This window comes from Dreissena polymorpha, chromosome 7, assembly GCF_020536995.1.
Source record: "Dreissena polymorpha isolate Duluth1 chromosome 7, UMN_Dpol_1.0, whole genome shotgun sequence".
Classification (NCBI taxonomy): domain Eukaryota; kingdom Metazoa; phylum Mollusca; class Bivalvia; order Myida; family Dreissenidae; genus Dreissena; species Dreissena polymorpha.
This window is the reverse complement of record NC_068361.1, coordinates 76,891,203-76,914,409: the sequence shown is the minus strand read 5'-3', so window position 1 is coordinate 76,914,409 and position 23,207 is coordinate 76,891,203. Positions and strand designations below refer to the sequence as shown.

Below are 23,207 nucleotides of genomic sequence, written 5' to 3'. Positions count from 1 at the left end.
TCCACGGACAACTTAATTGAAAAAAATCAGTTGCCCAGACAAGCAAATGTACGACTCGGGCAACTGGGACATTTGATTTCGCCACCCCTGCCATTTTGGGAACTGTTGTAATGTTGCAAACTAAGTGTTGCTATCAGTTAGGTCGCAGTACACCAATCTTTGGCACATCTTGATATTTGATTAGCCTCAGTCAATAACGATGTCGAACAGTCGATGAATATTTGCACTCTTCGAAATTTCAAAATGAAAATGTCAACGAGAATAGTGTGTTGAAATATCGTCGTGTTTTTTAGGTTGCATGCAAAGGATAAAGTCCTTAGGCTGCCATTCAGGTAAATATAATGTGTTTGTGAAGTGTATTCATCGTTTCATTAATTGGTAACGAACGACGTATGTTCAGGGGTGTACAATTCTGCTAAAAGCAAGTCGCCCTGCAGGGCCACCAGAGTAAAAAATTAGGTTGCCCATACTTATTTATGTTGCGGTTGCCCCGAATTTTTTACAGTAAAATGATTATGATTCTATGTTTTAAGCAATCAGTTGTTTACTTAACTACACTGCAGATCCATGGATCATGATCGCGATATAGCTTGCGATGTACATGTAAAGCACATCATTTGTAAATTGTTTAATATAATTTATTAAAACATATCTATTGGCTTACCCATTTAAATGAATTACATCTACGTTAAATTATCAAACTCATTTAGTTAAATAAATTTCGAATGGCAATTATGGGTTATACGAACAGGTAACAATGTTAAGTCCCAAAAGCGTATCCAATTTCTTCTACACACAAGACACATAATGACGTGAAATTAGCTGATGTGAAATTACAAACAACGCATGTATTTTGCGTGTAAGGGAAAAAGTACATAACTTGATTCCTAATGCCAAAGTGATAAGATGTTTCCATGAGAAGTATGTGCTATAAGCTAATGATGTGAGACTGTTACAATTCCAGGGTGTTGAGCATTCGGGCATTATGCTTGTTGCTCTATGCGTGAAAACACCGAGAAGGTGCGAAAAATGGGATTGAACAGGATTTATTCATAGAAAGGGATTTTATGTCGATGAAAATGCGGTCACCCGATCAGGCGATTGTTTCAAAATTGAATTTGCCTGAGGCTAATAGTAAGTCGCCAATGCCAGCGGGCGACCGTAATTTTACACCCCTGCTGTTAAGTGATGCGCACAAAATCTGTGAGCAAAACTGCAATTGTGTTTATGAAGGGGTTCATTTGTACTCCCAGAGCCGCCCTAGCAAAATTGTCAAATGCTCTGGGAGTACATTTATATGGACTAACCAGAGCCCTAATAATGGTGCTACATAAATATATGATTTATACCTGGATACCTGGATCGTAGGGCCATAATTTTAGCGTTTCAGCTATCTTGGCATGTCTTATAAAGGTCTTTTTGTAGGTTTCTCACAATTGATATATCGTCGAAGTACCTGTTATCGAACAGCACCTATTATCGAACGTTTTGTTTTGGTTCTGTATGCACAAGCTCAAAAGTGTACATGAGGTCACATCGATAAACAAATGGTCATACATGAAGTCCATGACCTACTTGCCTACTTAGCTGGAAACAAATACGCAGAATACAGGTTAAATTAATGCATTTATTGTTATTTACACGTTTTTATGTGTTTTTTGCTATTACTTTTTGAATGCTTTTATCAAAACGTGCATTTACACACCAAAAAGCATATTTCCCTTTGCAATTTTGAGTGTAGCAGATGCAGATTTTTTCGCGGAGTCCGTGTCATGTGATAGTCATGTGACTTTGTATATACTGGAGTAGTATTTATGCACTGTCTGGTAATGGGTCATGTTTTCATCGGCCGCCATTTTGTTTTGTCTGCTGGAGGTGACAATAACTAGGGAATCATCGTAATGATTTCTTGAAGGATATTTGCTGGCAAACTTGACAGAGAAGTTAATAAATGATTGAACTGTTAGTCATTAGTTAAAACAAAATGTTTTTGTTAATTTAAGTGTTTCAATTTTGAAGTAATTTCTTAATTGTTCGATAACTGGTGCGTCCACCATATAACTAATTAATTTCATTGTGCACATAACATGATGGTACAAATTTTTTAACATTCCAATTTTCCTTGTTCAGTCGATTTTTGAAAAGGTTCACATTATTTGAAGAAATAGTTTCTTCACTCAGACTGTTCCAAAATGAAATAGCTCTAATTGAGAATGAATTTAATTTGATGTTCTTCTTGCACTTTGGTGTTTGGAGTTTCAATGAATGACCACGCAAATCATTTTGTGAAAGAGAGAACAGTCTGTCCCATTTCAGACTGTCAATATTATGCATGGATTTGAACACTTGTATCATATCAGCTCTATCACGTCTATACTCCAAGGTGACAAGACCAAGTTCCTTCAAGCTCTTAGTGTAAGGAAGGTGAAACAAGTTTGGCACAATTTTGGTAGCTCTTCATTTGCGCCAAGTCAAACTGACTATACCAAATGCATATTGAAGACAGTAACATAATTACTGCAACTTTAACTGTATAGAAATTTTTAATGACTATTGAAATGATTAAGTAATTATCTTTATGATACAATTTGATATAGAATGTGTAATTGAAAAACTTAAAAACTCAAACAGTGTAACTTTTGAGTTTATTTTTAAATTAAATAATAAAAATCATGACAGTTCAGATGATTGATCAAATTATATCGTATAGCTAAATGTCTTACGTTTTCTAGCTTCGGCAACCTTGTCTGCAGCTTTTTTCTCGGCCGCTAACAATTGTTGAATTCCCGTCGTTTGACTTGCCATTTTGACAATTTACCGGAAGTATCATGTGAGAAAAGACATACAACAATCTAGTCCATAAAACCGGAAACGGATCTGGATAATATGTACTTTAATTAAATCAATGCACAAAAGACCACGTATCCACCCAAAGTTGTTTTATATTTCAGTGTTATGTTTTGTTTATATTTTACAAAAATGTAGCTTTTTTTCTTTTAAACATTTATTCGAACTCACGGCCTGTTGTAAATACACAAATATTGATGACGTAGTACACCTGTGTTAAGTTGCTTGAGACTGTGAGATGCTGCATTCCTGAAATAACTTTGTAATTAACTGCAATTTAATTAAAAAAATAAAGTAACAACAAAAAGATGTTGTATAAAGTAGTAACGTTAATCATAACGTGCTTTGCCAAGCACCATTTCACTCACAGATAAGAAGCTGTGGCATTTATGCCATTGTTATTGTTTATAAAAAATCGTACATCTTGCTTCTGTGCATGTCTATTGTCTTTGCATAGGGCCTGAACAAAATATTGGATAAAACACAGCGTTATACATTGCATCGGAAAAAAGCTTTGGTTATGAAAATATGATATGTTGCTGCTTAAGTAGCAAAATACTTGGTTAGTGATTGACAGCTTTAATGCAGAACTACGCACAAAGTCTGCGTGGTGTAATGGTTATGGTGTCCGCCTAGCTAGTTATCCCCTGCCATAGGCGGAGGGATATTGTTTTGGCATTGTTTGTCCGTCCGGAGCCATATCTTGGAAGTGCTTTGGCGGATTTCATTGAAACTTGGTATGAGTATATATATATGGATAAGACGATGATGCACACCAAATGGCATTGTACACCATCTGTTAAGAACGGAGTTATGGCCCTTTGTATCTTGAAAAAATGCTTTTTTGAGTGTCCAATATAACACTTTTGTGTCCAGAAGCATATTGGCGGAGGATATCAATTCAACGAATTTGCTTGTTCTTCTTGAATGCTCTGAGCTTCTATGGGTCCAAACGTACAGCTCAGCGTTCTTCCTGATTAAATTCAATGTAAAAAGAATAAGTCTCAAGTTTGTCCATAAAATCCAATTCAATCAACCTAAAACAGCGTAACGAACACAATACCTGTTACCATCAATATCAATATGCGTGTTATTTGTGGATAAATGCTCAAAACAAAGAGTTGAATAAAAAAATGTTATCAAACCGATAGCCAAAGTTTTGAATTGAAGATTCAATATATCGTTCGGAGGTGTATAACGATTTGTTGATTAGACAAGAGCAGGGGACAAAAATTCCACTCGTCCGCTCGTATTGACGAGTGAAATCTTGAAAGGACAAGTGAATTTCCCTAAAGCTCTCGTCCTACAGGACGAGTGAAAAAAGCTGATGTTAAAAAATGAATTTTCTGACCAGTAAGACTATTTTTCATTTAATAAAATCATTTTCTAAAAGCATATTTATTCCGAAAGTAGAATGCGAATGAACCGGAAATTGTAATTGTAAATTTCATACAGCAGGTGCGCGTTGTTATGCGAGACTTGTGTCCCGATTAAATATTGGCTTTTTGGTGTAAGCTTTGCGCGTACATGTTGACAGGGAACCATGCGACTGCAGTCACTGTTAGTATTGACTTTAAAGAATTATTTAAGCGCGAAGAACGGTTTTAAACCAGATTTAAACCAGTCTGAATTTCGTTTGAAAAATGTCTGACATAAGAGCGTTCTTAAAAGGGGACGGGGGCGATTTTTTAAACGTCTGAAACGGAAAGCACGCGAGCATTAGAAAAAAATATTTATTTTGTGTTCCTCATAAATTAAGTAACTTATTTCACTGCTTAGCAGTGATATACTTTAGGAAATTATTTAAGTCATATCAGCCCTTTGCAATCTTTATTTCACACATATTTGAAGGACGAGTGCGTGTGTTTGCAGGACAAGTGAAAATTTTAATGCACTCGTCCTGCAGGACGAGTGCAGTTTATGAATATTTTTGTCCCCTGAAGAGATCTATCTCGTGGGGGATTCCGGAGATAATCCATAGCGTATTTTTTAATCCGGAATACTGGGCTTTTTTCATTGCAAAAACTTACACATTTTCATGAACCGTTTACGTGTTTTAAACTCTGGATTAATATCATTGTTGTGTGAGCAAACCACATCATGTAAGTTGATTTAATTTGCGCATTAGTGATATAAATATACAAACTGTTTGTGTTTATTTATGCCAGAAAATAGTTTATGTTGCTAATATTAGTGATTAAAGTACCACCCAGAATCTGAGACTTTACATGAAATATGCTGAAACAGTTGCAACTCCTAGCGACCCGGAGGGTCAATAGCTGGGAGTTGGATTATTGCAACTAACCACCTAGCGACCAGGAGGTCACGGGTTTGATCCGCACTGTCAGAACGTTCTTTAGATCTCCCCAAAAGACAAAAAAATAGGTTTAAACTAACTAGGCGTTACTGTTTTAATATGCAGGCTAGGGACATGCCAGTGAACAAAAATTCCATAAAATGCAAACGCAAGAAAACAAGGGAATTAACAATAGCAGTTGTCTTCAGAAGTGAAACAAATCTCTTTTTCATTGAATTAAATTCCTTGTCTAAAAGCATATCTATTCCGAAAAGTACTACTCAAGCGTTTTCTTATACAGGCATTTTGATTTTCTGCATGATCTGAAATTCATAACTAAATCCAGTTTGAATTCATTGTACATCACATTCAGACTTGTGTATTGCAAAAAACAATAACCACACTTGCCCAAAATCAAAGACATGCTGCACGCTGTCAATCACATTGTTTTTGGAAATAATATCAGCCAATCAACTTTCAGGCAGCTGAATTCACAGCGTATAGGACTCATTTTTATAAAGAGGACAATTTTGCACTTTAAAAAAAATGCATTACCAATTTTGTATGTCCCCCACCACTATAGTGGGGGACATATTGTTTTTGCCCTGTCTGTTGGTTTGGTCAAACTTTAACATTTACATGTACCATAACCTTTGCAATATTGAAGATAGCAACTTCATATTTGGCATGCATGTGTATCTCATGGAGCTGCACATTTTGAGTAGTGGACGGTCAAGGTCATCCTTCAAGGTCAAAGGTCCAAAAAAAAGACAGTGTTTCTGACAAACACATTTCTTCAAATTCTTGTTTTATCATAAAAGAAAGACCTCAGGATTCTCTGCGCTACCATGACATTTTAAATAAGCAATCAAATATAAAAGCCAATTCTTTCCTGGAGGAAGAATGACATGACCTCTAATATTTGCATGCTTTCTGCGGTATGATATAACTGTAGTGTATTGACTTTTCAGAAACTTTAAAGTCATATCAACCCCTTGCAATATTTAGTTCACACATATATTTGAAGGACTCGTGCATGTGTTCGTATGAAGAGTGAAAATTGCAAGACACGACTTATTTATTACTTTAATGTAATTATTTTTGTCCCCTGCATCCCTGTGCTGAGAAGTCCTTGGAAAAGGTCTGTTTAGCTTAGTCAGCCCTGCTTCACTCAGGCATACTGTTACACTAATAATATCCTTAAAGGTATAAGAAATAAAAGGCTTTTGAGTAGGGCGTAGGGTGTGGCCTATAGAAAAGCTTTAAAGGGTGAAGGAATGTAGTGTGGAGTGGTTAGAACTGTACACCCACTTAGATCAGTTTATTGAGCTTGAGGCTAGACTTCCAGCAGTCATGAGTTTGAGCTCAGCACCCTTTTCCTATTTACTTTAGAAACATAGCTGTTTAGTTTAGCATGTTAACATTATACCTCCAAAATGTTTTTAATCAATGTAGATTAAACACCATACAAGTTAACATTTATGAGATACATAATTTATTATTTTAGTTATTGTTGTTGTTATTATTATGTTTGAAAAATGTATCTTTTCAGTTGGTGTAAGAGCATAGCAGATCTCAGCAACGATGGCCAACGAACACATATCCAACAGCAAAGAGCGTCTTATACGGTTCCTTAAAACAGGAACGGATAAAAGCTTTTTTCTGCCAGGCAAAAACAAGCACTTTCAGTATGTTGGGAATGCCATGACCCAGATGATAAATAAGGGCAGAGGTTTAGAAGCCGTAGAATGCATAAAAAAGGTCCACAGCGAGAAATTGTTTCTTAAGTTAGACCCGATGTTGATGTTTTTAGCCAATGCTTGTCACTCGAACAATGACATGGCAGTAAAGAAAGCTGCATATGCACTTGTGGAAATTGTTTGCGAGACACCAGTAGAGTTATTCAAATGGCTAAAACAAGTTAAGACTTGTTCGCAGCTCACCAAGGGCATTGGTCGTGGATTACGATCCACCGTTTCGAACTGGTATAACTCTAAGGATCCAATGCAGGTGGCAGAGTTTGTGACTCGATACAAGAATGTTGGCAACTGGAGCCACAAAGATGTGTTCAGACTTTGTCACGTGAAGCCGGCAAATGAAAGTAAGTCTGACAGGAAACCATACATTAGGGAGGGTATCCTAAAGTCGATTATGGGTCTTTGAAGTAATAATTTCTGCATTAATTTGGTTGATGCCACTAGGTTCATTGTAGATTGATTATGTGCCATTATTTATTGAGGCAACATGAAACGGCAATTGGATGCTTATAACTTTATAAAATAATAAATGTGTTCATTCACATTAAAATCCTGACAATATTCTATATGGAATAATTGTTCATTTCCACATCGGTAATCAAATTAGTCACTGAACATTTATTAAATGTGAAGTCTGCACAGGCTACTGAGGGACCACAGTTTCTGCTCTTATGAAATGTTCGCTTAATGAAGGAATGAAGGCACAAAGTGTTGTCCCAGATTAGCCTGTGAGGACTCACAGGCTATTCCGGGACAACACTATGCACGTTCATTAAGCTCTTTTTCCCAGACCGAGGCTCATGTATTTAAAGTGACCTTCTCTGCTTGTTTAAGGTATAGCCTTCATCATAAAGGTTGTTTGCAAGGGCCTCAAGTCAGCCACCGAGGCCTACAAAGAACCCTCAGCAGATATCCAGAAACTTATCACATACTTTGAGGCTGTTGATTTCGTCCGTCACACGGAGGACGGGTTCGCTGCGGCCATGAAGTTGGAAGAGATGGAACTCCATAAGGAACACATCCCGGTGTCCTTGCTCTGTTCCAAAGAGGTTTTATTGCTGTTTTTGCAAGCAGACTTTTTCTTTCCCAGGGCCCTCTCTTGCCACCAGGGCAGGGGAAGCCACTCACATCCATAATGAGGGGGAATTTCGCGTGGTTTTGGGGAATTTTAGAATATCTTTTCACCAACCATTAAACACCTAATATTGCTATATTTAAATGTGATTTACATAAATATACATTTAATCAAAGGTTTGTAGTATTATACTAGCATAGGTATAAAAGTAAAAAATAATTTTTTTTTTAAATCGTATTTTAGAGGGGGAATTTTTGGCTGAAAAGGGGGGAAAAAGTATACTTTTTTCATGGGGGAAGCAGCCTATATTGGGCGGTAAAAAGTGCAAAACGAGGGCCCTGTGCTCATTTTGGGTATTTGCTTCTTTTTATTTTTGGAAAAGTCCTCTTATTAACCCTTTGCATGCTGGGAAATTTATCGTCTGCTAAAATGTCGTCTGCTGAATTTCTACAATTAGCATTACTTCGATTTTTTTTCAAAAATTACTATCAGAATACTCAATAGCAAACAGTTTGGATCCAGATGAGACGCCACGTTCTGTGGCGTCTCATCTGGATCCAAACTGTTTGCAAAGACCTTCAAAACTCGGTTCCCGCATTGTAAGGGTTAAAAAAACACTAATTTAATGTAACTCTTTATAATAATTCAAGTTATTATCACAAAATCATGTAAATTATTGTTATATACTTAGTTAGATGTTATTGAAACAAAACTGTTATATTATAATCATTAGACTTCTTAAAAAAAATCAAATGAGGATTTTTGTTTCAATTTTTTTTCACCATTTTGCTATTGGAATGGATCCGTTTAACAGACCAGTAGATACGGCTGAAAAAGGCATGGCAAGTCATGTTTGATTTATTTTATTTTTTTGAGTTTTGCCTATGATGTTAATACCTGAACTAGCACTGTCTTGACACTGTCATTGACATAAGTGTTTGACCAAGAAAGCTTGAATTCTTACACATGTACATGTATTATTGTTTAAAACAAAAAAGATCCTTAAAGTCAGCATATTTGAAAACCGGTAATTCTGGGCAAACCAGATAAAAATTTACAAGTGTAGACAAATGTGGGCTTGTGCTTGTTTTGATGACTGTTGATATGATTTGAGCCTCACTGTGGGATACAGGCTTATTGCATGTGCATTAAGCGTTGTCCCAGATTAGTCTGTGAAGTCTGTGCAGGATAAGCAAGGGTGACACTTTCCGCCTTAACTGGATTGTCTTTAAGAAGGGACTTCCTTTAACAATACCATAAAAGCGAGGGCACCGTCCAGGATTCATCTGTGTGGACTTCACTGGCTTATATGGGGCGACACTTTTTATGCCCCCATTTCGAAGAAAAGGGGGTATATAGTTTTCGCACTGTCCGTTGGTCGGTCGGTTGGTCGGTCGGTCGGTCACACTTCGTGTCCGCTCTCTAATTCAAATAGTTTTCATCCAATCTTTACCAAACTTGGTCAGAAGTTGTATCCAGACAATATCTAGGTCAAGTTCGAATATGGGTCATGCCGGGTCAAAAACTAGGTCACGGGGTCACTTAGTGCATTTCAAGGATTTAGCATGGTGTCCGCTCTCTAATTGAAGTAGTTTTCATCTGATCGTTACTAAACTTAGTCAGAAGTTGTATCAAGATATTATCTAGGTCAAGTTCGAATATGGGTCATGCCGTGTCAAAAACTAGGTCACTGGGTCACTTAGTGCATTTAAAGGATTAAGCATGGTGTCCGCTCTCTAATTGAAGTAGTTTTCATCTGATCTTTACTAAACTTGGTAAGAAGTTGTATCAAGACAATATCTAGGTCAAGTTCAAATATGGGTCATGCCGGGTCAAAAACTAGGTCACGGGGTCACTTAGTGCATTTCAAGGATTAAGCATGTTGTCCGCTCACTAGTTTATGTGGCTTTCTGATTTATTTTGATATTCTAAGACATTTTTATGCCCCCAAAGGAGGGCATATAGTGATCGGACTGTCCGTTCGTCTGTCCGTCCGTCTGTCCGTCCGTCTGTCCTTCACACTTTGCGTATAGATTTCGAAAAATGCTCATAACTTCTATGTCGCTTCTGATAGAAATTTCATATTTGGCATGCATGTGTATATGGACAAGGTCTTTCCATACGCACACAAATTTTGACCCCTGTGACCTTGACCTTGAACTTAGGGTCCGTGTTTAGGTTCGAAATCTGCGTTTAGGATTTGAAAAAAAGCTAATAACTTCTATCAAGCGTTTACACAGTTATACTTTTATATAGTGACAAAGTTACAGTTGGGGGCATCCGTGTCCTGTGGACACATTTCTTGTTGCTCATGCATTAAGTCCAGTTTTCCCAGACCAAAGCTCAAATTATGTCTACAGTGTTTCAACCCTTTCCCCCATAAGAAGTGAAAATGGCTTTTGCAACCAGCATAAAACCAAAACAGCCTGCAAGTAACTCGCAGTCTGTTCAGGTTTTATGCTGTTTGCTGCTCATCAGTAACAAAGGATTGGAAATGAAGCCTTTACAACTTGATTTTAGTAAGAAAGGTTTTTAATTAAATATCACTTTCTAAGGGACTACAAATGCGTCAAAAAACGTATCTAAGTGGTAAAAGGTTAAATACATATCTAAGTGGTAAAATGTTAAATATGTATCTAAGTGGTAAAAGGTTAAATACATATCTAAGTGGTAAAAGGTTGAATATGTATCTAAGTGGTAAAGGGTTAAATATGTATCTAAGTGGTAAAGGGATAAATACCTATCTAAGTGGTAAAGGGTTAAATACATATCTAAGTGGTTACAGGTTAAATATGTATCTAAGTGGTAAAGGGTTAAATACATATCTAAGTGGTAAAGGGTTAAATACATATCTAAGTGGTAAAGGGTTAAAAACGTATCTAAGTGGTTAGAGGTTAAATACGTATCTAAGTGGTAAAAGGTTAAATACATTGTATGTATATAAGTGGTAATAGGTGAAATACGTATCTAAGTGGTAAAAGGTTAATTACGTATCTAAGTGGTTAAATAAAGGGTTAAATAAGCACAAGTCTGCTGGTCCTGCACTGGATAATTATTTACTGGTCTTGCTTGGAGTTTCATTTTTCATGTAGGGCAAAGGCCATATAGAAGCATTTTCTTTTTTAAACCCAAAACATACAATTTAAATGTCAACATTTTAGGTTTTCTGCTTTGTAAAAAAGGCCGTAAAACGGACCCGATCCCAAAGCAAACGGACCCAATTCCAAACCAAAATTATTTTAAAAAATCGCCATTTACAAAGTTTTATTTTTTTTTTAAAGAAAGAAGTCTCTTATGGCTTTTGTTTATTGTCCCCTACCAGTTTTACCGGAGGGGACTTATGGTTTACGCTCTGTGTGTCCGTCTGTCTGTCTGTGAGTCTGTCTGTCACACTTTTCTGGATCCTGCGATAACTTCAAAAGTTCTTAACATTTTTTCATGAAAATTTAAACATGGATAGATGGCAATTTGGACATTATGCACGTCATTTCTTTTTGTTCCTACGTCAAAAATTATGGTTGCTATGGCAACAAATAGACTAGAAATACTGCTGAAAATGGTGGTTTTCTGGATCCTGCGATAACTTTAAAAGTTCTTAATATTTTTTTCATGAAACTTGCAACATGGATAGATGGCAATATGGACATCATGCACGTCATTTCATTTTGTTTCTACTTCAAAAATTGTGGTTGCTATGGCAACCCCCCCCCCCAAAAAAAAAATAATTTTGAAATTGGTGGAATTTCTGAAAATGGTGGGGCCGCCGGTAGGGGACCATATTGCTTGACAAAAGCCTTGTTGGACTATATATCTCAACTTTTTTTTTTGAACATCCTACAAAATATATAACTTAATTTTAGTCCTTTTTGTTGATAAATAATTCCCAAATTTGCCACTTTTATTGATAAAAAAATCCCAATTTGACCATACTCATTTTCCCAAAATGGCTAGAAAAACCCCTGCATTTTATTCCCACCACAGATCTGGAACAGCCTGCTGTTGAATATGCCCGTAGGGGAGGTGCTGTCTAGTCTCCCGGCACTCAGCCGTAGGGGGTTCCTCACGGTTCCCGACGGCAAAGCTCAGGAGGACCCCATTGTTAGAGAGATCTGCCACAAAGTGTTGCAGAGACTCAAGGATAGTGAAGCCATTGAGAAAGAAAAGTAGGTCTTCAAGTTTTACTTTTCCTTTATTGATTTGTGGTTTAAAATATTATTTTTTCAAGTTTGATCTTCTTCTTTTTTCTCAAACTCAGTTTTCTTTGCTTTGTATCTTAATGGAAAGAAATTTATTAATTTAGAGTATTTTCTAGAAATTTATTAATTTAGAGTATTTTCTGTTTTAACGAAAAGTTATTTGCAGATATTCACCATTTTGTGAATTAAAGATAATTTAAGTTTTTGTATGTTTAATCATTTGCTTGACTACATGTTTTTCTGTGTGATTCCCATAAGCTAGACTTATTCTCTTTTTTTCTGGGTTTATAAACAATCATAATATTGTTCTCCATGTAAAAACAAATTTATTAATAAGATTTAAAAAATAACACGAAAATTCCACTGTTTTCAGAATCAGCCCTTACTTTATCTACATCGCGATTCGCAATTATGTACATGTGTTCAGTGAGGTTAAAACCTACCATCATGGTAAGGGTGGATCAAGAAAACGTGAGAACCCAAGCAATAACGGGCCAGTCTCCTCCTCTTCCCCATCCCAAGGAAAGAAAAAGAAGCGAAAAGGGAGGAAAACGGAAGAAGGTCAAGGTGATGCAGGGACTATGGAGAAGAAAGAAGAAGCTGGAATGACTGCCAAGGCTCGTGCTAATAACCCCGAGTTGTATGACGCAATTCACGATGCTTTTAAGGTCGCAGTGGAGGTGGGTGCATCTGTTACTTTTCAAATAGAAGAACAGTTTGGCCTTCAGGGGCACCGTCTGTATGGTTTTTATTGTCCAGTTAAAAAAAATCTTGTTTATTAAATAATTGATTTAATGATTTTGTGATTGGCAGTTTGTGGTTTGGTCATTCAGCTAACCTGGGTAATTATGCCCCCCTTTGAAGAAGAGGGGGTATATTGCTTTGCTCATGTCGGTCGCTCGGTCCGTCCGTCCACCAGGTGATTGTCAGACAATATCTCAAGAACGCTTGGGCCTAGGATCATGAAAATTCATAGGTACATTGATCATGACTTGCAGATGACCCCTATTGATTTTGAGGTCAAAGGTCAAGGTCACGGTGACCCGAAATAGTAAAATGGTTTCCGGATGATAACTCAAGAACGCATACGCCTAGGATCATGAAACTTCATGGGTAGATTGATCATGACTCGCAGATGACCCCTATTGATTTTGAGGTCACTAGGTCAAAGGTCAAGGTCACGGTGACCCGAAATAGTAAAATGGTTTCCGGATGATAACTCAAGAACGCATACGCCTAGGATCATGAAACTTCATGGGTAGATTGATCATGACTCGCAGATGACCCCTATTGATTTTGAGGTCACTAGGTCAAAGGTCAAGGTCACGGTGACCCGAAATAGTAAAATGATTTTCGGATGATAACTCAAGAACGCTTTTGCCTAGGATCATGACACTTCATAGGTACATTGATCGTGACTTGCAGATGACCCCTATTGATTTTCAGGTCACTAGGTCAAAGGTCAAGGTCACAGTGACAAAAGTCGTATTCACACAATGGCTGCAAGTACAACGGACAGCCCTTATGGGGGGCATGCATGTTTTACAAACAGCCCTTGTTTTACATAAGGTTTGCTATATCCAGACAAGGGTATCCATAAGGCAATTGAATCCCAGTTTAAACCTTTGGCTTAAAGGATTATATTTCCGGTGATGTATATTGTTTGCATTTAGTTTTGAAAGTTGACACCAATTCTAGAAAACAGGAAAAATATCGTGTAAATAAAAAGAAAAATATTAACTATTTAAAAATAAAAAATAGATAAAAAAAAATAAAAAGTGAAACAAAATGTCTACAAATGATAGCATTAAAAAGACTTGTGAACAGATTGTTGAAATGACAATTGCCTCATTTTGTGTTCATCAAGATAAAAAACACTGCATCAGGGAGTGAAATGACACTAATGATGACGACTTATACTGAAAATACATTTTAGTTCATGAAGATTCATGATTTGAAATATTGTTTGAAAAACTAATAAAACATTACAAAGCAAAACAACCTATTAATTTTTAGAGAGTTTTTGTTATTTCCACAATAAATTTTGACAACATGTGGACCAATTTAATAACGGATCAAATGCACTTTAAAATGTAATATCCTTGATCATGTCCAAGTGCTTAGGCTGGTAGCCTTTTATAATCCAATGGTCACTGTTTCAATCCCAGGTGACATAAACTTTTTATGATCCCCCAAAAAATTTTGGGGGAGCATATAGTCGCCGCTTCGTCTGTCCGTCCGTCCATGCACAATTTTTGTCAGGGCTATTTCTCAGCAATTAATGAACAGAATTCAATGAAACTTTATGGGTAGCTTCACTACCAACAGGAGATGTGCATATTATCAGCCGGTGATGGTCGGATGATTTTTCACAGAGTTATGGCCCTTTGAAATTTTCTATAAACTGTACATATAGTGCAATTCTTGTCCCCCCAACTACTGACTGGAATTCAATGAAGCTTTATGGGAAGCTTAACTACTTTGAGGAGATGCGCATGTTATTTGTGGGTTCTGGTTAGATGATTTATTTAGAGAGTTATGGCCCTTTGAAATTTTTAAGTTGCTAAACCATCCATCGTATTATTTTGTCCAAAGTTATGCCCCTCAAGACATTTCCTTTAATCTGAATATATAGTGCAATATTGTGACAAAATAACCTTTGGGGAGCATCACCCGTCTCCAACGGTTTCTTGTTTCATTCGTTCTTTCTTAAATTATATATTTGTTATTTAACTGGAGCTTGTTAGTTTTGATGTTGGCATTTATCCATTCTAAGCAATTCATAGGGAATTTCATACAATGCCAAAATCTGTGAATCAAGTCCCTTTAAGTCATATTTTATAGCCATTAATCCCGTTTGCATTCAGAAGCTCAGTGTAAAAGGTTTTATTCAACAAGCAACCAGAATAGCCTGCGAGTACCTCTCAGTCTGTTCAGGTTTTATGCTTATTGCTGCTCATCAATATCTTAGTGTTGGAAATGAAGCCTTTAAAACTACATTATTGTAAGAAACTTCTTCAATTCAACTTGATTTTCAATGAAACTTAAAACGATACAAAATGCTTATATAAGTGGTGATTGGTTGTATCATGATTTGTTTATACAGAAGAACACACCAACTCTGGGCAAATCATACCTTTTGAATGAGCCTTGTTCTGGGAATCTGGGCTAAATGCATGTGCGTAAAGTGTCCTCCCAGATTAGCTTAAAGGGTACACACAGGCTAATCAGGGAAGACACTGTCTGCTTTATGTAATTTTTATGCCCCCGGTAGGAGGGCATATAGTGATTGGACTGTCTGTCCCTCTTTCCATCACACATTACTTTAGGTTTCAAAAAATGCTCATAATTTCTATGTCCCTTGAGATGTAACCTTCATATTTGGTATGCATGTTTATATGGACAAGGCCTTTCCATGCGCACAACAATTTTGACCCCTGTGACCTTGACGTTGAACTTAGGGTCCGCGTTAAGGTTTTCGAAATCTGTTTTTAGGTTTTGAAAAATGCTCATAACTTCTATGTCCCTTGAGATATAAACTTCATATTTGGTATGCATGTGTATATGGACAAGGCCTTCGAAATCTGTGTTTAGGTTTCGAAAAAACTTCTATCAAGCGTTCATAGGGGGGCATAAGTCATCCTATGGTGACTGTCAGCTCTTGTTTATTATAAGGAAGTCTCTTCTAAGCGAAAATCCAGTTGTGGCGTCCCTGATAAGCCTGTCAGGACTGCTTTGGCTAATCTGGGACGGATGACATTTACTATGCATGCATTAAGTCCCATTGTCGTATTACAATACTTAATTGTTTATTACAGAAGAACACTCCCACTACGGGCAAGTCGTACCTGCTTGCAGTGAAAACAGCAGGCAGCGAGTTCCAGAAAGGCATCCGAGGCACTCCGTCCATCTCTGCGCTGGAGGTCATGTCGTTAATGGCAACCATCTTGAAGAACAAGGAAAGGAATGTGGATCTAGGCTTCTTCACCGCTACGCTGTCCCCCATGAAGTTTCCAAGTGAGCTTGACAATATCATCGAGGAGATTTATAGCCGGGCCGTGCCGGTAAACCTAATTCTTTTATCTTCTGAGCTTTCTTTTAATTGTTCATGTAATTGTGACTTTTTTTGCTTAAAGTTTGAGCAAAGTTTGAGGACTGCAGGATTGGTCCCAGTCACATGATTTGTGTGGGGATTGATTCATTTGTAATCAAATCCTTAAATCCCCATCACCCCTGTCCCCTTTCACAATGTCAAAACTCGCACCCCTGTGCTTGATTTTGTAGGTGACACTTTTGTTTCATGTAGCAGTGCTTTTTTCCCTCAAGCCTCAAAGGTCATTAACAGTTTTATAGTTTGTTGTCGCACTTTTCCCAATCAAAGTTTCCAAACAAAAATTTGAGTCACAACATTCTTAATTTCATTTCATCTCTTTATTGAGCTGTATGAGTTTAACCTTAAGAAATATAATGCTTAAACACTTATTCTCTGTTTTAAAGTAATCGTTAGCAAACAAAAAACAACTGTTTCTTCAAATTTTAAAACAACATCATTTTTCCAAATATAAATGCCCATCTCAAAAACGTTGGGAAAAAAACACTGATGTACTATACATTAAGCATTTTGCAGGCCACAAACTTTGTTTGCTGTTTGGTCATAACATTGTTTGTATGGCTGTTTTCCTACCTCCTTCAGATTCAAGTAGAACAGATGCCTGTATCGCACATGGTATGACTGAAATACATTTAAAAATTGCACCAAATCCAAAAGGAAAGCTTTTTATGTCCCCCACCACTATAGTGGAGGAAATATTGTTTTTGCCCTGTCTGTTGGTTCGTTTGTTGGTTTGTTTGTTTGCCCCAACTATAACATTTGCCATAACTTTTGCAATATTGAAGATAGCAACTTGATATTTTGCATGCATGTGTATCTCATGGAGCTGCACATTTTGAGTGGTGAAAGGTCAAGGTCATCCTTCAAGGTCAAAGGTCAAATATATGGGTCAAAATCGCTCATTAATTTTGACATGCATGTGTATCTCATGGAGCTGCATATTTTGAGTGGTGAAAGGTCAAGGTCAAGGTCATCCTTCAAGGTCAAAGGTCATATATATGGGGACATAGTGTTTCACAAACACATCGCTTGTTTTGTTAATTAAATGCATATGCATTTCATCAAAAATACTAATGACTCTGGGGCTGGGAAAATGGGATTTAATGCATGTGCATTGAATGTCATCCCAGATTTTCCTCTGCTGTCCACACAGGCCTATCAGGAAAGTCACTTTCTGCTTTTATGAAATTTTTCTTTTAACCCTTTCAGTGCGGGAACCGAATTTTGAAGGCCTTTGCAAACAGTTTGGATCCTGATGAGACGCCACGTTTTTGCAAACAGTTTGGATCCAGATGAGACGCCACAGAACGTGGCGTCTCATCAGGATCTAAACTGTTTGCTATTCTGATAGTATTCTTTGAAAAAAATCGAAGAAAATGGTAATTTTCGAAATTCAGCAGACGACATTTTAGCAGAAGACAAATTTCCCAGCATGCAAAGGGTTAAAGGAAGTCTCCTCTAAACGAAATCCAGACTGCACAGGCAAATAATGGACCACATTTTAGGGGCATGCATGAAGCTGCATTTTTATCAGAGAGTGAATTGAATATTAACTGCTTCTGTTTCCCCTGTTTCTAGGACCTGACGCTGGCATGTGACCCTGCTGCACCAGTGACCTGGGCCCTGGAGAAGAAGAAGCACTATGACGTGTTCCTGGTGATGTCTGACGGTGCAGAGACTCTGGGGGAGGACTCCCCTGCGAGCAAACTGCTGGAGTATAGACAGCAGATGAACTTGCCTGACACCAAGTATGGCCGTTTTTCATTAAGTTATCCCCTGTCAAAGGTGGAGGGATATAGAATCGACTTTGTCAATCAGTCCGTCCGTCAAAAAAATGTTTTGAGCAGGGGATATCAATTCCACAAATTTACATGTTTATTTTGGTTTCAACCTATGTATTTAAGCCTGATTGAATCAAAAGCCTAAGGCTTATTAAAATGATCTCGAGTCTGTTTCCTGGGTAGAAGACGTACTAGGTGTCTTAAGGGGAGATTGGAAGACCGTATCCATCGTAGGGGTTGAACCTGTGACCTCCAGATTGCTAGACAGACACCGTATCCACTGCGCCAAGGCAATAAGCGTACAGTAAAGGAGTTATTAATTTTGATATGTGGAACACACGAACATACCTGATACCAAGTATTGCTATTGAACACTACGGGGGTTTCACAGGAAACAAGGATTTAAGTGGCCCTGAGTTTGGAATTTTGATATGTGGAACACACAAACATTCCTGATGCCAGGTGGCTGTCATACTCCCTAGTGGGACTTCAACAGTAATTAAGGATTTATAATACCCGGAGTTTAAATTTTTATGGGTCATACACACCAACATGCCTGATACAAAGTATCATGGTTAGCGTACACTGACAGGGGGGGGGGGGGCGTTATTTCAATAAGAAACAAGATTTAAAATAAATTATCCTGAATTAAAAAATAAGAATTAATTACCCTTATACACACAGACATTCAAGATACAAAGTATGAAAAGCGTACATTTTGGGTGATTTTACAGAAATTAAGGATTTAAATTATCTTGTCAATTGATTTGTCACTATCAGTATGTCAACATAAAATAATAAAACTGGAGCTAACCATTTCCACATGTCTCAACTGACTAAATTTAAATTAAGATATCTCACTATGGATTATAGATGTACAGGAGACTTTTAAGCCCCTAGTCACCCACACATGTTGATGTCGATTCCTGAAACAATCCCAGTGGACTGAAATATTAAAATAATTTGGGTCTAATTGTTATTACGTGTACACTATCTTTAGCAGATTTAGTTTGGGAATCATTGTGAATATCTATGAATATTCTATAAATGAAGGTTGTTTATGTCCCATGGTAGTTTATTGAACATTTTAAAATGAGCTTCCCTTATTTTACTCTCCATTCCAGAATGGTTCTATGTGGATTGGCAGCTCCGAAACTAGACTTTGCCCAGGCCAGCGGTATGTTGGACATCGGGGGCTTCGACGCAACAGTTCCCTCCCTTATACACCAGTTTATCACTGGAAAGCTAGACACACTGTAGGATAGAGAGAGAGAATTCCTGGACTTTCGATGATTTCCGGAAATTTCAGCCCATGAAAGGATAGAACACAGGATAGAGAAACATCCTAAAATTTCGATGATTGGCTTATATTTAAGCCAATTGGTTGTTTTTTATGTTGAAATTCGATTCCTTACAGAGGTAAAAGGATTAACCACCCAATGTTGATTTATGGCTGATATTCCTTCCTTAAAAGATTTGAGATGGTACAAATCAGTGTTGCATCATCATTTGTGGTGTTAGGTGGACATGCTTTAGAAAATGGTTTTTCAACTACTGTATGTTACATTATACCGTGCAATAAAACAAAACAAAAACTGAGACTTTTCTTGTTGGGCTGAAGTAAATTCATGACATACAGTAGATTCTGTTCACTTGAATATCCCATTGGTAACTACCAAATGTTTAATTTTTATTCTCTCCCAAAATTTATTTTGGGGGGAGCATATAGTCGCCACTGCGTCTGTTCGTGTGTGTGTCCATCCGTCCGTGCACAATTTTTTCCCGGGCTATTTCTCAGCAACTAATGCCCGGAATTCAATGAAACTTATGGGAAGCTTCACTACCAAGAGGAGATGTGCATATAATCAGTGGGTTCTGGTCAGATGATTTTTCACAGAGTTATGGCCCTTTGAAATTTTCTATAAAAAATTCTTGTCCCCCCAACTACTGTGCCCTCAAGACGTTTCCTTTTATTTGAATATATAGTGCAATATTGTGACAAAAAAAACCTTTGCGGAGCATCACCCATCTCTGACTGTTTCTTGTTCTTAGTATTCATAGATGGAGTAAGTTATATTCTCATCTATTTTACGTTTTATGCGATAGATATTGGTCTTATTTGTTGTAAACGTGTATCATATACTATCAAACAATGTGATTTATATTTTTTAAATGCTTAGACATACATAATTTAAGCCTTTTTTTTCTACTCTTAAACCTGTTCTGTTATTGAAGACTCCCGTGTTTGCAATGTGTTTGGCCTGCAGATTACACCTATTGCCTGTCAATAGACACAGCATGCAAGTATGGTGTGAAATTGACATTGGCTGTCACGTAAGTGTGCTGGTCTAAAACTGGAGATCATTGGCTGTCATGTAAGCGTGCCGGTCTAAAACTGGAGATTTGGTGAGTCTGATATGCAGTTAAGTGGAATCTATTGACTTTTGTGTTACCTTTATTTATCCACTTGTATCATGAAAGACACGGAAAAGCAACTAAAAGCGAGAATTTTACCATTAAGTCACATATGGGCCAGTGGCAAACAAACACCCATGACAAATTGGCGGGAAATGTGTTTTTTATTTAGCCCGTCTGCTTTCTTTCTATCATGCTTTTTTGAAGCAAAAGGACTGTTTGCTTCATTTGGGACACAATCTGCTTATCTGTGACACATCTGGATGTTTTAAGTTTTGCATTTAGATGCAACATTTTAGATTACGAATATTACAAGTAATTTACTGTGTAAACTTACTTCTATGTGTAATTCGGCGAAGAAATGTGTTCATATTTTAATAATGAAATATTTTTGTATTGTGACAAAGTGATGTCTTTATTACAAATGACCACCCATAAAAGGTTTTATGAAATTGTTAACAGTTATATCACTTATTGACTTATTGTTATTGAATATGTTTATTTATTGATTTTACATGTCATTCATTACAATTGTTTTGAAATTTTGACAATCTGAATTTTGCTTTGGTATAGTCTGGTTGAATGTAAAGTTGAATGCCCATTAAAGTCAATCATCTTTTTTATGTAAAAAAAAGGAGATTGGAAATTCGATTTTCTTGTGTTTTGACATTGGTTTACTTTTAATTTCGTCCAAAGGCAAAACATACCATGTCATTCAGTTCTTGGAATTGTGTATCACTGGGTAACAGTAGTGTTACTAAAATATAGGCTGGTATTATTGTTTTCAGTTATAACTAAGTGGGCATAATATGGTTGAGTTGCTCAAAATTAATAGCCCCTAGTTCATAAGCATTTGGATAACATGGCATTGATTGAAATCATAAACTCATAACTATCATTAAAAAAACTAATGACTATTTACATATAACAAGGTATTCAAACTTATCTCGCCCTATTGATGTCCATTTCACTTATTGTCCCCTTCCGGTGAAACCAGAGGGGACTTATGGTTTGAGCTCTGTCTGTCAGTCTGTCACACTTTTCTGGATCCTGCGATAACTTCTTCATATTTTGTCATGAAACTTGAAACATGGGCTGATGGCAATAAGGAAATTATGCACGTCATTTCATTTTGTTCCTACGTCAAGAATTCTGGTTGCTATATATAAAAAATAAATCTGAAAATAGTGGAGTTTCACCGGTAGGGGACCACATTCCTTGGCAATCTCTTGTTTCTAATTCTTCAGGCATGCTTTTGTCATTTTTCTTTGATTAAGCTAGCAATGCGAATGTCTTCTGCTCAGTGAATGTGCAGTTTATTTGCAATGTAATATTGCCTTACCGTTGTTATTGTATGTTTGTTTCATATCTGTTGCTGGTTTAAGTTGTTGACTAATATATGCATGTTCTGTATTGCAACATGAAAATTGTATTCCCCACATTTGTATTGATTTGTACAATATAAGCAGTGTTGGGATATATTTTTACTCGTATTTATTGATTTGTAACCAATACACGTAACCTTTCCATAGACAATTCCTAGGTCTTTCATTTTTGGTTTGGGCAATTTTTATCAATGTGATGCCTTTATGACCAGTTTTGTGATTTCATGATACAGATTTTGAAAGTTGTATTTGCATCAGTTGTGGGATCATGGTTTTATAGTGTGTGCACAATTAAAGAAATTCATTTCCATTTGCTGAAGTTGTTTCTTAAGAAATATGATACATTATTTAAGAAATTTTTTAAAATTGATAAAATGTAGCGGTATAAGTTTGCATGTACCGGTAATAAGCTATTTGTTGAGTAATATGTAATAAATATGGATAGTTTTTACATACATGTATTAACCCATTACCACTTAGAAACGTATTTTGATGCATGTGTAGCCCCTTAGAAAGTTACATTTAATTAAAGACCTTTCTTACTAGATTCAAGTTTTAAAGGCTTCATTTCCAACCTTTAGATACTGATGAGCAGCAAACAGCATAAAACCTGATCAGATTGAGAGGTACTTGCAGGCTGTTCTGGTTGCTCGTTGCATATACATGTAGCTGTTCTGATGTTATGCTGTTTTCAGATAGCCATCTTCACCTCTGAGTGGGAAAGGGTTCAGACATTCAACACAGTTTGCATGAAAATATATTATCCAATACATACTTACATTACACAAAATTATGCTGGTATTTTTTGTGCATTGTTAATTGTAGTAGAACTGCAATTTTTCATCTTTATTGATTGACAGGGATATGATACAACATTTTGAATCATTATGCATTTAATTTAAGTATTGATTATGCAATTTCAGTTTGTATGCTTAATACATTTTATATTTATTATGCCATCCTTCGAAGAAGAGGGGTATGCCCCCCTTCGAAGAAGAGGGAGTATATTGTTTTGCACATGTCGGTCTGTCCGTCGGTCCATCCACCAGATGGTTTCCAGATGATAACTCAAGAACGCTTAGGCCTAGGATCATGAAACTTCATAGGTACATTGATCATGACTGGCAGATGACCCCTATTGATTTTCGGGTCACTAGGTCAAAGGTCAAGGTCGAAGTTACTCGAAATAGTTAAACAGTTTCCGGATGATAACTCAAGAATGCTTAGGCCTAGGATCATGAAACTTCATAGGTACATTGATCATGACTGGCAGATGACCCCTATTGATTTTCAGGTCACTAAGTCAAAGGTCAAGGCCACAGTGACTTGAAATAGTAAAATTGT

At 36.8% G+C, this 23,207-nt stretch overlaps 2 protein-coding genes across 4 annotated transcripts in view; one reads left to right on the top strand and one right to left on the bottom strand.

Annotated features, from left to right (window-relative positions):
* Positions 1-2,886, bottom strand: part of LOC127837757 (V-type proton ATPase subunit G 1-like) — an 8,530-nt gene extending 5,644 nt beyond the window's left edge. Inside the window, exon 1 of the mRNA XM_052365107.1 lies at positions 2,724-2,886. Within this exon, the coding sequence (XP_052221067.1) occupies positions 2,724-2,805 (82 nt within the window). The 5' untranslated portion in view covers positions 2,806-2,886. The remainder of the gene's footprint in view (positions 1-2,723) is intronic.
* On the top strand, positions 2,855-23,207 carry LOC127837754 (RNA-binding protein RO60-like). Of its 3 annotated transcripts, none has more exons than XM_052365105.1 (8): positions 2,855-2,934; positions 6,696-7,244; positions 7,735-7,949; positions 11,957-12,138; positions 12,545-12,851; positions 15,990-16,235; positions 17,861-18,030; positions 19,188-23,207. In XM_052365105.1, exons 2-8 carry the CDS (start codon positions 6,728-6,730, stop codon positions 19,321-19,323), a joined length of 1,773 nt encoding a protein of 590 aa, XP_052221065.1. In that variant the 5' UTR covers positions 2,855-2,934; positions 6,696-6,727; the 3' UTR covers positions 19,324-23,207. The 3 variants fall into 3 exon arrangements, with proteins under 3 accessions (XP_052221065.1, XP_052221064.1, XP_052221063.1); XM_052365104.1 differs by lacking the exon at positions 2,855-2,934 and adding an exon at positions 3,035-3,109; XM_052365103.1 differs by lacking the exon at positions 2,855-2,934 and adding an exon at positions 4,798-4,949.

Excerpts from the sequence above, each read along its gene's own strand:
- LOC127837754 (XM_052365105.1), top strand. The coding sequence starts at position 6,728 with ATGGCCAACGAACACATATCCAACAGCAAAGAGCGTCTTATACGGTTC. Across the intron at positions 7,245-7,734 it reads CGTGAAGCCGGCAAATGAAA|GTATAGCCTTCATCATAAAG; the intron begins GTAAGTCTGACA and ends TGCTTGTTTAAG. Across the intron at positions 7,950-11,956 it reads CCTTGCTCTGTTCCAAAGAG|ATCTGGAACAGCCTGCTGTT; the intron begins GTTTTATTGCTG and ends TTCCCACCACAG.